Source organism: Filicampus tigris, chromosome 14 (assembly GCF_054856515.1).
Source record: "Filicampus tigris isolate MCC_2025a chromosome 14, RoL_Ftig_1.0, whole genome shotgun sequence".
NCBI classification, from domain to species: Eukaryota; Metazoa; Chordata; class Actinopteri; order Syngnathiformes; family Syngnathidae; genus Filicampus; species Filicampus tigris.
In genome coordinates, this window is record NC_141230.1 from 12,677,079 (window position 1) to 12,690,579 (window position 13,501).

Below are 13,501 nucleotides of genomic sequence, written 5' to 3' on the forward strand. Positions count from 1 at the left end.
TTGACATTGTCGTCGTTTCATCTCTAAACGAGCCATTACTTGCTAATCAAATCAACGTGCCAGTGATAAGTTCATTTCTTGACAAAGCCCCACGCGTTTGCAGCGAGCGGTGCGTCACCGCTGCAATGGCAGTCACACTTAATTGAATGTCAAAACGTGTTAGCATTATAACTGGATGCTATACCCTCATTTAAGCAAAAATAATTTGACCTTAATATAGCATATTCAAACTTAAGCCGCTTTTCCATTGTACTGTTTCGAAACCGAAACGGCCTCGCTTGGCCCTGAGTGGTCGCTTTTCCATGACACTTTTTCAGTGCCGTGCGGTTCAATGCAACCACTTTTCAGAACCCCGTCGGAGGTTCTGGTTCGCAGACCGACCATAGCCGAATGTTGCTGTGACATTGCTGTCTTCTGATTGGCTGACATATCTAGGCATTTCTTAAGCGATGCGGCAAGGAACTCTGCTGCAAACGCCCATTTCCTGATTTTAAAGCCAGCGAGACAGACAGTCATAAAAATACAGTATGTACAGTACGCATAACTGTATTTTACAACAATACATAACTGTATTTGCAATTTCATAACTACAAATGCGTGAAATAGTGAAACCTGGTGTAAAGATAAATAAATCAATAAATAACCATTCGGTCCCATTCACTTGAATGAGAGGTGTCTATCCGCCTCGCCGCTCCCCCGGCACGACGGTCGTGGCCCCCACCTTAGGGGTTGTGGCATTGGCCGGCTGCCGCAAGGCTTCGGACGCCAGAGGGTGAGGACGACCAGCCGTTGACACGGAGAGGCGGCCAAATGAATGAGACTGAGCTCTCCATTCAGTATGAATGAGCGCAAGCTCCAATCTCCCCGCGCCTGTTGTAATGGGAACGCAACAGAGGCCAGGCCTTGCCAGGCATGGCCGATGCTGTCGTACTGTTCCAAAACTTGTAATGGAAAAGCTACAACGCTACAATGGAAGCATGGTGGACTAGTCCCACAAAAACATGCATGCTACAGATACGTATATACGATTCTCGATTGCCCGCAGGTATGAATTAGGGCTGTCGCTATGGAATCATTTTAGAATCGATTATCCTTACGACTCTTCCATCGAATAATCGAGTAATCGGATGCACAAAAATTTTGCATCAACAAATTTTGTGATCGACTCTGTCGGCTTTTTTTCCGATCCCTAGTGTGAATAACAGTGGAAATGCTTTTGTCTTTGTTTTCCTGCAATCGACTGGCAACCAGTCCAGGGTATACCCCTTCCCCCGCTTCAAATCAGCTGGGATCGACTCCAGCTCACAAGTGAGGATGAGTGCAATAGAAAATGGATAGCTGAGCCTCGGCTCTGGATACTGCACTTTTATACTCCACAGTCTCCACTTTGTTGCAGCGACCCTTCATCCGCTCTTGTTTGTTAGTGCGTCTTGTCCAAACGATGCGTTAAGTGCGGTGAGGTTTTTCCATTTTACTGTGGTGGGAAAACCGACTGCCCCACACTGAAGTGATAATCGTTGAGTGGGTACTGAAATGTGGAAAATTGGCATTTGCTGTTTCCACATCCTCCTGTTTGAAGTCAGTTCAACATTGTATGCTTACCAGATCTTTTACTTTACTTTATTTTAGGATTCCTCTACTAATGCCTACTTAAAATTTTAATATTGCAGCTATTTAATAGTCGATATACTTGCATTATATAATGAGCTTCGCTATGGACAACATGTCATTAGGGCTGCAAAAGGGGCAGAAAGTGTGATAAACATTTGTAGCAGTTTTCTGCACATTTTCAATGAGAAGTCTAGCTGGATAACTTTAGAAGCAAGTAAACGATTCCGTCAAAGGCTCATCCGTCGTTCCCAGGGAATGTCAGTCACATTCCCATGTTGGTCTCCCAGAACTAATGTTTTGTTTGAATTTTGCGTAGCTTTTAATATCAACTGTGACTGTGAGAGAGGATGTGGTGTATTTGTGTGTATTTGTGTTTCACGTCAGAAGAGGAGTCACTCAGGGGACACGCGATGAGTGACGGGGGCCGCAGTACACGGAAAGCTGACGGCACCTCTACTTGAGGGCCGACTGGGATGTGGCAGATGATGTCATGTCATGTCAGCTTTGGCTTGATGTCTATCACGTGGGAGAGCAGCTGGAGTTTGATGTTCCAAGTCACTCGCCTTGTGTTTCCAAGTTATTTGTCTCGCTTGTTACTCTGCTCCAGATTGTGTTTCGGATTTGTTGGACATTGCGGCGTTTCCCGAGTGGATCCCGAGGGAGTTTTGTCCGACTTTCGACATGACTCAGGTTCTTGTCTATGCGTCCCTGGTGAGTAACACAACATTGCGGAGCATTTACAGGCACAAGCAAAAACAACATCCTCCTTTGTCTCGGTTTGTAATTGTAGTCCACGGTCTCTATTTTGCGAAAGTGTGCCTTAGTTTCTTCTAAAATAAAAGCCCAAATAACACAAATGAACACACACGCTAGCATTAGTTAACTCCTTGGTTATAGTACAAATTCTCCACGTTGTTGCAGCAGCCCACAGTCTCCTCTTGAATTTAATATAAAAACAGAAAACACAAATAAACACACTTGCTAATTTTATCTTACCCTGTGGCTGTGCCTTAGATCTGAACGCCACAGTGTTGTAATCCATAGTCTCCAATTTTCTGGAGCCGGCCTTAGTCTGTTCTTGAATAAAATCCCAAATAACAAAAATAAACAAACATGCTCACGTTATCTTACCGTGTTGCTGTGCCATAGCTGTAGACACTACAGTATCATAGTCCACAGTCTCCACTTTGCTGCACCATCCCTGAGTCTCCTCTTGAATAAAATCCCAAATAACAATAATACATACACATGCTAATGTTAGCTTACTCTTTGGCTGTGTCTTAGCTCTGGAGTCTACAATATTGTAGTCCACAGTCTTGTCTTTGCTGTACCTGCCCTTAGTCTCCTCTTAAATAAAATCCCTAAATCAACATGCTAATATTATTTTATCATGTGGCTGGCTGGGCCTTATCTTTGACATTGCAATAGGCAGGGTACACCCTGGACTGGTCTCCAGTCAGTCTTGTACATGCAAAGCGAAAACCATATACAGTAAGAACAACACCGAGAAGCACTGCCGGCTTTTCTGGACCCAAGCTCATCTGAGATGGACTGATGCAAATTGGAAAAGTGTGCTGTGGTCTGACGAGTCCACATTTCAAATTGTTTTGGGAAATCATCGACCTCATGTCCTCGGGGCCAAAGAGGAAAAGTGCCATGAAAAAGTTCAAAAGCCAGAATCTGTGATGGTGTTGGTGGGGGCTGTTAGTGGCTATGGCATGGGTAATTTGCATATATGTGAAGGCACCATTAATGTTGAAAGGTACATACAGGTTTTGGAGCAACACATGCTCTCGTCCAAGTAACGTCCCTGCTGATCTCAGCAAAATGATACCAAGCCACATTCTGTACATGTTACAACAGCGTGGCTTTGTAGCAAAAGAGTGCACTGCCAGCAGTCCAGACCTGCCTCTCATTTAGTGGTGTATTCTGAAGGACAAAATACGACAATGGAGACACCAGACTCAGTTGCACAACTGAAATTGTCGTCAAGCAAGAATAGGAAAGATTTCCCCCTAGAAAGCTTCAAGAATTAGTGATCTCAGTTCCCAAACACTTGTTGAGTGTCGTTAAAAGGAAAGTTGATGTAACACAGCAGTAAACCCTGTCCCAGATTTGTTTTAATGGGTTGCAGGCATCAAATTCAAAATGAGCTAATATTTTTAAAAAAAAACACAAAAAAAAACAATTATGTTTATCAGTTTGAACATTTCACATCGTGTCTTTGTAGTGGACTTAAATGGATACAGTATATGTTGAAAATGATGAGCAAATCATTGTATTATGTTTTTATTTATGTTATGTCCATTGGGAATTGGGGCTTGTAGATAAAGTAGTATTTATGGTTTGCTTTTAACTTTGTAGTTGGAGTCTCTCTATATTAACTGCATAGATGTAGGGGATTTTTTGTCCTCATCTCTGTTTGAGTCTGCAGTGATTCACACGGCAATGCATTGTTATGCGAGGGTCAAAGGGACACCCGCAGACCCACACAAAGGAAAGCATGACACTGATATGGGCTGATATCACATAAATGTACCTGTGAGCTCATGGGCTGGGCCACTCTCTTTCTCACTCTCGCTCACTTTCTCTCATACACACATGCACGCACACACTCGCAAAAAAAAAACCAAAAAAAAACGCACACATGCACACGCTCCTCTTCCAGTGCCGGCCATCCCTCCGGCTGTAGGTGGAGCTGGAGCTTTCCTGGAATTGTCGGGCAACTTTTCCTGTTGTGCTGGCTCCAGTCTCGCTCAATCAGCTCTGCGGTGGGATTAAGCGGAATGTCGGTCTGGGAAATCGCAGTCGTGCTTCCCAGTTTGCCGATGATGCCTCCTCCGCTCTGGTGGATGTGATTTTTTTTTTCTCCCCTTTGTGGTCAAAGGTCTTCTTCCTTCTGCAGAAATGAATCGGCGGTGCAAAGCGAGGCGGAATCCATCGGTGGGTCAATGGTCAATGTGGCTTTTTTTTTTAGAAACAAAATGTTTGTCATAATGCTTTATGATTGTCTGTATTTAGGGCAGCAGAAACCTGTTTGACAAGACATGGTTGTTTCATTATTCTACTTTTTGTAAAACTTAAATTGAAGTTCTAGATTGGATAGGATGTCACCTGAGCTTCAGCTTTCGTTGTACGCGAGAAAGTGACATCACCAGCATAACAATCGCGCACTTGTCCGCTAAGGGGCCTTTGTGTGTGTGCGTGTGGGGGGGGCTGTGTGTGTGTGTGTGTGTGTGTGTGTGTGGGGGTGTGTGTGTGTGTGTGCGTTAAAGGAAGCAACATGCTCAGAGGTAATTGCTGTCTCCTTCCCCGATAACAAGCTTTCGCCTTCTTCACACATAATGAGCGGGTATGTCAAGGATTCACCCCCGTGGAAAGGGGGTGTGAATGGTGGAAGGTCAGAGGGTGCGCTATGTCCACTCACAGCTGGGGTGTCTGACCCGGCCCGGGAACAAAGGCTTCAGTGTGTGTGATAGTGTGGAGAGCACGGAGGCCCTAGCCATCAGCAAAGCGGGCCAATCCGCTTCTGCTTGACTGAGCTGTCAGTCCTCGCTGCACCATATGGAGAAGGGTGAGAGGGGTGAAACTACTTTATCTGGGCCAAATTAAAAGGCTGATGATACAGTTAAACGGCCGAAAGGGAGATGGGTTGTCGTATTGTGGTGTAAGACACTGGCGGGACACTTGCACAATCCTATCCAGTCGCTGTATCCAAAATTCTGCCTTTAAAAAGGTAACAACGCTCAGTTGTCAGTAGTTGCACTGAATCATGACACGGTCACTTATTGTATAATAATGATAATAATACAAGGGGTATTGATTAATTATTGAATAACATATTGTATTTTTTTTTTTAATTGTAATAGCAAAATAAACTATATATATAATTTATTAAAGTAAAACATGCATACAGTATAAAATACAAAACGAGGGACTTAAAATGCATATTTTACAGATGTAATTCTAATATAATATAACATAATATAATACTACTAATAATAAAATTATAAGTATTTGTCTAGTTAGTGAATAGAGTAGTAAAAATATTCCCCATTTTTTTATCATAATAAATAATTATCTGAATAGCATAAAGTAAAATAAAAAAATATATGTTGATGTTATAAATTACATATTTTGCACGATCCATCCATTCATTCATACTCCTGACTGGGTTTGGACCCAGCCAATCACAGGGCACAACCATTCACACTCACAGTCGCAACGATGGACAGTTTGGAGTCTTCATTGAATCTTGATGTGTATGTTTTCGGCATGTGGGGGGAAGCTATCGTAACTGTGTGAAAAAAAACACATAAGCACGGGAAGAACATGCAAACTCCACACAGGCCGGAGCACACATTTGAACCCTCACCTCAGATCTGTGAGCTAGATGTGGTAACCACTACCTCATCGTGCCGCCCCCACATATTTTACATTAATCTAACATAATAGGACATAAGACGGAAATGTGTCAAATAATGGTGTATTTGTGGTCTGCGGGTTCAGTTACAACAATTTTATGATGGTTGTAGTTTACCGTGGGGTAGAGATGTACTGCAAACTGCATTCCTAATAATGAACCTTTTGTGAAATGAATGGGATAAATTGGTGATACATTGATTCCCTTAGAATATGATCATAGATATTTGGGTTGCCTCAGTAGTTTATTTTCTGGTTACCTTGTACTGGTGCAGTGGAGTTCTGCACCGCTGCCAACCTCAACCACAATAACAACATTACATACATACTGTAAATATTCCTGTCTGACGTTTGAAGTCGTCGTATTTTGTTAACGTCTGCTTTCCCATGCTGTATCTGTATGTGTGCAGATAGCTGAGCGGCTTCCCTGGATTTCGCTGCCCTCTCCGCTTAGTTTTGCCTGAAGATGGAAACACTGGAGTCCGAGCTGACATGCCCAATTTGTCTGGAGCTCTTTGAGGACCCGCTTCTCCTACCCTGCGCTCACAGCCTTTGTTCCAACTGCGCCCACCGCATCCTGGTGTCGCACTGCACCCCCAGCGAGCCCGTCCAGTCCATCCGCGCCTTCCAGTGCCCGACCTGCCGCTATGTCATCAACCTCAACCAGCGAGGCCTAGAGGGACTGAAGCGCAACGTCACCCTGCAGAACATCATCGACCGCTACCAGAAGGCTTCCCTCAGCGGACCCAACTCGCCCAGCCAACCCCGGCGGGAGCGAGCCGCCCCCGACGGCGGCGCCATGACGCAGCCCGGCGAGCGGGTGCCGTGTCAGTTCTGCGAGCAGGAGCCGCCCCAGGACGCCGTGAAGACCTGCGTCACCTGCGAGGTGTCCTACTGCGACGACTGCCTCAAGGCCACCCACCCCAACAAGAAGCCCTTCACGGGCCACCGCCTCGTGGAGCCCCTGCTGGACTCCCACATGCGAGGGGTCATGTGCGTGGAGCACGAGGACGAGAAGGTCAACATGTACTGTTTGACGGACGAGCAGTTGATATGCGCCTTGTGCAAGCTGGTCGGACGACACAGGGACCACCAAGTCGCTGGTCTGGGAGACCGATACGACAAACTCAAGGTGGGACCTCTTTTAATTAAAAAAAACAAAACAAAAACAAAACGTACATCCGCCACACAGTAGCATTCACACCTTTTTTTTTTTTTTTAGCTGCGCAAAGCTACTTTCACCCAGTACAAACCTTGACTTAGTTACTGTACGAAAAGCAGATTACATTCAAATTTTGTGTAACACATATGCTAATAAGCTCTAACTGTGTTTGAATTATGGTAAAACAATGTGTATGTATGCATTTTCATGAGGAAATCTACAATTATTATGGTAAAAAGTTGTGTCAAAATATTTGGTGCTGGCAGCCAAATATAGCACTTTCATGGCAATCTGATGTATTGTGTTGTTACGGCAAAATGAATTTTCACGGCAAATTTTGCATTTTCATTGCAAAATCTAGTGCTTTCATAACACCTTAACAAATATTGTCTTTTAATGGCAAAATATTGTCTTTTTAATGGTGAGACACAGCAGAGGTGTTTACATGGGAAACTATACTATTAATCTGGTGAAATGTTATGTTTACAGCAAAATATAGAACTTTGACAGCAAAATATTATTTTTTGATGTCATGGTAAAATAGGTTTTAAGGGCAAGCCCTACATTTCCATAGCAAAATGTAGTGTTTTCGTGGCAAATATTTTAAATAATAAAATTCTATGTTGTCATGGCAAAATATTGCATTTTTATGTAAACGTTTTCATAGCAAGTATATATTTATTTTTTAACATATACAATTTTCGGGGTAAAATATTTTCTTTTGGGGAAGTTAAAGTTTTCCTGGTAGTATATGTTTACGGCACACCATAGTGTTTTCGTGGCACGGTCTATTTTTAAAACAAAATATTATCTTTTATGCCAAACAGTGTTTAATGGCAAAAAAAACTATACTGTGTTTTCATGATTTTGTTTTCATATAAAAATCTAGTGTTTTCATGATAAAGATAGTGTTTCCATCATAAATATATATATATATATATATATATATATATATACATTTGAGAGAGTGGGAGAAATCAACCATGGCCAGAGTGTTTCTCCGCAGCATTTCCGCCACGTTTACAGTGTGTTGTGGTATGACTTGCCATCTTTTCAGAATGTGTCACTTCACTATAGGGTTCAGCTGTCAGCCGTAATAGCTGATGCACTCCCACTGATGCAAACCCTCTTGGGGAATAATCCGTTTTTAAATGTCAAAGCTTCATACACTCACCAGGCACTTCATTAGGTACGCCTGCATCTAAGGTATTAGGTATGCCCGCATCTAATGAGATCTACTGCAGGATCTGTAAAAATAATTTCTGCCTATACAACGACAACAATGCTTAGTTTTGATTAACACTGTCAGAGAGGTGTGGAACTTTTATGTACTATAGCTCATTAGATCGTTCAAGTGTACCTAATGTTGTGGCCAGTGTACATGTAGGATGCACTATGCTGTGCTCAAATCCATCATTTAAAGTTGACAATGGCAAAAAATTCCCCATGTTGATATGAGATAAAATTCCAGAGCAGGACGGCGACACGTCAGGCCACATAGGAAGGAAGACCGGCCGCAGTGAAGGTGTGGACCACAAAGTGCTGGTATGGAAAAAAATAGAAAGATTCTTTCCGCTCATCAGGATGAAATGATTATAGGAAAAGAGATGTCCATGTCAGGCGGCTGTTCAAACAAAACTAAGGAATTGCATTAGCGGGAGAGGACGTATTGTAGGCACATGAGGAAGAGGAAATGCTTGGCCTCAATCTATCTGCCATGTTTTTCTATTGGCTGCCCTTCTCTCTGTTTATTTGAATTGTAAGATACTTCCACTTGACATTTCGGCTCAGATGTTGGGAACAATCGGCATCACTTTGATGGATATTGTTATTTTGCCATATTCACCTTTTCTACCTGCAGCTCAGCATTTTGAATAGCTTTTAGCCTCCTTCCCGACATACGCATAAATAAATCATATGGATTGAATTGAAAGCCTATTTTCGCTCACTCTCACCCAGCATAATATGCATTTCAGGTTTGCTTTTTTTCAGGTTTCTGCATTTATTCATTTTCTGCAGCATGCTTTTAAACAACATTAGCACACCTGCACTAGCTAATGGTAGCCAATGGAAAAATAATGTTCATTTTTGATTGACACGGTCACAGTGGCCTATATTTGTACATCTGGCGGCATCCATTTTCTATAGTGCTTGCTCTCATTAGGGTCACGGGTGACTTTGGGCGAGAGGCGGTGGACTGGTTGCCATTTCACAGCACATCCAATGGGTCTAAAAAGTGTGCACACCCCTGTTCAAATTCCAAGTGTTTGTGTTATAAAAAAAAATGAGATCAAGATAAACTTTAAAAACTGTATAACTGAGTTATAATCTTTTCGAAGGGGAACTTAAAAAAAAAGTTAAGTAGTGTTTGTTGTGTACTAACTGGCCATGTGACTGTGTTCAGAATTAACATCACTTTCATTTTAGTTGTTCTAGTAGGCTTTCCGTGACATTTTGTTTTTATTTTTGCTTTCTAGTGGAAACTTGAAGATTTTTTGCTAAAGCTGATTGAAATTGTGTACAATTTGTTTCACGTGGCAGAAACAAAGCATGATGCCACCAACACCATGCTTCACTTTCAGTGTGGTGTTCTTTTGGTGGTGCAGTGCATACAGTATTGTGTTTGCTCCAAACATACCTTTTAGTATTATGGAATTTCTAAAAGTCTGCAGTTTTCATTTCATTTGTGTTTATTATTATGGTTAGTGTGTGCAGTAGTGCAGAACTGCTCTACATCATACTGAATATTTTCACTCCCTCATGTAGCTGAATAAGGGCAAAATACTTGTACATTTATAGTTGACATCTAGCTGTAAATGACTATTTTCACTTAGAAAATTGCATGAATAGAAAAAAAGAAAGTAGTCCAACTGTGACCACTTAAGTGTAACTGCGTCAATAGAAATGAAGTGTCCTACATTAAAACTGTCACGAATGACAAACATTCATAGAGATTACTGTCTGTGTCTGAGAGGTGAGTCTCTTATCAAAAAGTTGCCAACACTACTGACATCACAAAAAAAAGGCAAAAACAAACCCTAAAAATGCACCTGTACATATTGACTTAAATGCCGTCTTTTCAATGCCAACGAAGGCCTTATTATATTCTACCATTAATTATTCGGCATGCATTTTTCCCATATTTATCTTCTAAGTCTTAAAACCAAACCCAATGTAAAATTCTTCTCAGTCTAATTTCATCTTAATCCTCAGGTGTCTATTTAAATCACTCCGTCTGCAAGTCTCACCTTATTACCATTTGAATCTTACTGTACAATATACCGCTCCATTTAATTTTATGTAATGACATATAATAAATCTTTAACTCGGCGGTGATAATGTGTCATAATGGGAGAGTCGTTATGGCAGCCAATTACAGCCAGAGATGAAGTTGGAGACATAAGCCTTTGATCGGAGGCGGTGATTAACAGGGCCGGGGTTTAGTTAGACAGATGCTCGGCTAAGCTTCACGGCCTCAGCAGGCGGCGTGATGGCTTCTTTGGCACGTCGTGACGGCTGGAGGCCGTCGTACCAATCAGCGGCCAAATGTGGTCATTCCTGTTCTCTCTCACTTAACTCCGCGCCAGCATTTATTGCATTCAAAGCATAGCGTGGGACCAATGTGTAATTAAATATTCTCTTTAATGCTTTTTGTTTCTGTGGCTTTTTTCCCAGCATGCCTTGGACACCAACCTCAGCAATCTCATCAAGAGGACCAGTGAATTGGAAACTCTGATGGGCAAACTCATCCAGACGTGCCAACACGTGGAGGTGAGGCTATTAACGGTCAGGAAATAGTGGCTGAAGGTGGCTTTACACTATCATCATCATCATCATCAAACGCTCATTAGCCTGTAAATCTATAATTACCCCCACCAAGGGCTCAGTGCTTGAGGTGAGAGGGTCATTTTCAGTCGCAGTTAGTTAGTCTCTCAGTCAGTCAACAAGTTAGTCCGGCAGATGGTTGAGCGGCGGGTCAGTTAGTTTGTCAGTCAGTTTGTATATTAGATAATCAGTACGTTTGTCTGTTTGTTTTAAGATTGCTTGTTATGCTGTTAGTCAGTCATTGCTACGTAGTCATCCTGCTAGCTAGTTAATTAGTCAGTCGGACGGTCAGCCAGTCAGCTTCTCAGTTAGTCCATTTGTTTGTATGATTGACTGTTATACTCTGAGGCAGTCAGTCACATTTTCATCAAGTTAGTTAGTTAATCAGTTAGTTAATTAGTTAGTTAGTACATTTGTGGCATTGTTATTCTTACTCAGTACTACATAGTCATCAGCTAGCTAGCTAGCTAGTCATGAGTCAGTCGGTGGTTTATTCAGTCCATTTGTTTGTGAGATTATCTGTTATTCTGTTAGCCATTCAGTCAGCCAGTTAGTTAGTAAATGTGCCAGTTAGTTACTCAATTAGATAGTTAGTTAGTCAGTTAAGTTAGTCAGTCACTTAGTTGGTCGCTTGCAGTCAGTTAGTTCGTTCATCAGTCAGTTAGTCAGCTTGTTAATTCATCATTTAGTCAGTGAATCAGTTATTTAGTTACAATAATTGGTCGGTTTCCTTTTCATTGGCATGATAACATGTGTAATGTTCCAAAAACGATTCAATGTTTCTAACGTTTTGTTCACTTAACAATAGGGATGGCCATTTGATGAGATGTCTTTGATCTACTGTTTCCATGCCATTGTTCTATTGAGCAGAATGATGTTTCCCAGTTGTGCTATAGTTGAGGTCTACGTGAACGTATTAGAGCTCAGCCTGCCATAGTCATGTGATTCTTCAGAAAGCAAACCAGTTGAAAGTGCCTGAATAGTGCAGTAGTGCACTCCAATTTCCCCCACTTGCCTAAAGACAGTATTAGTTAACAATCAATTCCACAGGACCCACAGAAGTCTAAGTGTGTCAGTAAGCAATTTTGTTTGTATTAATGTCCCTTGTGTTTACCTGATCTTTGTTTTGCTTCCCCGTGAAATCAAATTGCTTATTTGTAGTCTAAGTGAGTCAACCCTCTTGTGTGGGATTTGTATAAGCTAAAACTACACTTTACTTGACGACACTCCATTATTGACTGGAGATTATCTGGGCTTGTCTCCCGTGTCCAGATAAATGCATCCAGGCAAGAAAACAAGCTACTGGAGGAGTGTGACCTCCTGATCAATATCATACAGCAGAGAAGGCAAATCATCGGTACCAAGATAAAGGAGGGAAAGGTACTGTTTGTCACCTTATATATCTCGATAAACTCGATAACCCTGCCGCCGAGATGCTGGAACTCAACAGCGGAGCCCATTGTTCCTGTTGGAATGCTGCAGCAACACATGGCGGGTGTTAGGTTGAAACCTTGAAACCTCCAAACTTCACAAGCTGTCCACTAATATACAGTCATAGTTTATTTCCAATAGCAAAGATACCAATATCATGAGTGAAAGATGGGGGATTTTGAAAAAATAATGGCTACAAAAGGCCAAATAAATGGAATCTTTTCTGGGATGGAAACTCAAAGACTGAACACAATCCTGTCTGAGATGTTGGTCAACCTCACATTTGCAGAAATGAATTGAAAAAACATCTAGATATAATCCTAGGTGCAGGCAATGTTTTCGTTAGCATTTTAGTATCTTAACTGTCAGCCAGTTAGAGCATCCATCAGTCAGTGCTTTAGTTAGTTGATTTGTTATTAAGTGAGGAAAGAAATAAATGTGCCAGTCAGTCAGTCAAGTAAGTAGTCAGCCAGTCACCTGGTCGTTCAGTCACCTATAGGTCGTCAGTCTATTAGTCACGTCAGTCAGTTAGTTAGTCAACTAGTTAGTCAAGTAATTAATCATTCATTAGTCAGTTATCAACTATTTAGTCAGTCTGATGGTTTGTTAGGTTGGTTGTAAGATTGTCTGTTATGCTGTTAGTCAGTCAGTCGGTTAGTTTGCTAGTTAATTAGGCTGTTAGGTTGGCAGTCAGTCAGTTATCAACTGGGTAAGTTAGTAACCTAGTTAGTTTGTTAGCCAGTCAGTCAGTTTGTGAGATTATCTGTTATTCAGTCATTCAATTAGCTAGTTAGCTAGTTCATTAGGCAGTTGGTTTATCCAACAGTCAGGTATTTTTGTAATTCTTAACTATCACACAAGTGTAAAAATGAGTTTCAAACTTTTTCGTAAATGGCTGAACCTTGAGATTCACGTGCTTATTTTTAATTTTTTTACAATCTTATTTTATCAGACAAGTGAACAGTAGGCTAAAATGTAAAAACAACAACACTTTTTCTCTTCCCACATTGTTCTTCTTTAAGACCCTTTTGACTGTTGCGAAAGAGCTAC

General features: G+C 41.6%; 1 protein-coding gene across 1 annotated transcript in view; it reads left to right on the top strand.

The window, feature by feature from the left end:
- mid1 (midline 1) overlaps window positions 1-13,501 on the top strand; it is a 51,256-nt gene that overhangs the window by 33,554 nt on the left and 4,201 nt on the right. Inside the window, exons 5-7 of the mRNA XM_086052333.1 lie at window positions 6,444-7,165; window positions 10,871-10,966; window positions 12,293-12,400. Coding sequence (XP_085908459.1) covers window positions 6,500-7,165; window positions 10,871-10,966; window positions 12,293-12,400 — 870 coding nt within the window. The 5' untranslated portion in view covers window positions 6,444-6,499. The remainder of the gene's footprint in view (window positions 1-6,443; window positions 7,166-10,870; window positions 10,967-12,292; window positions 12,401-13,501) is intronic.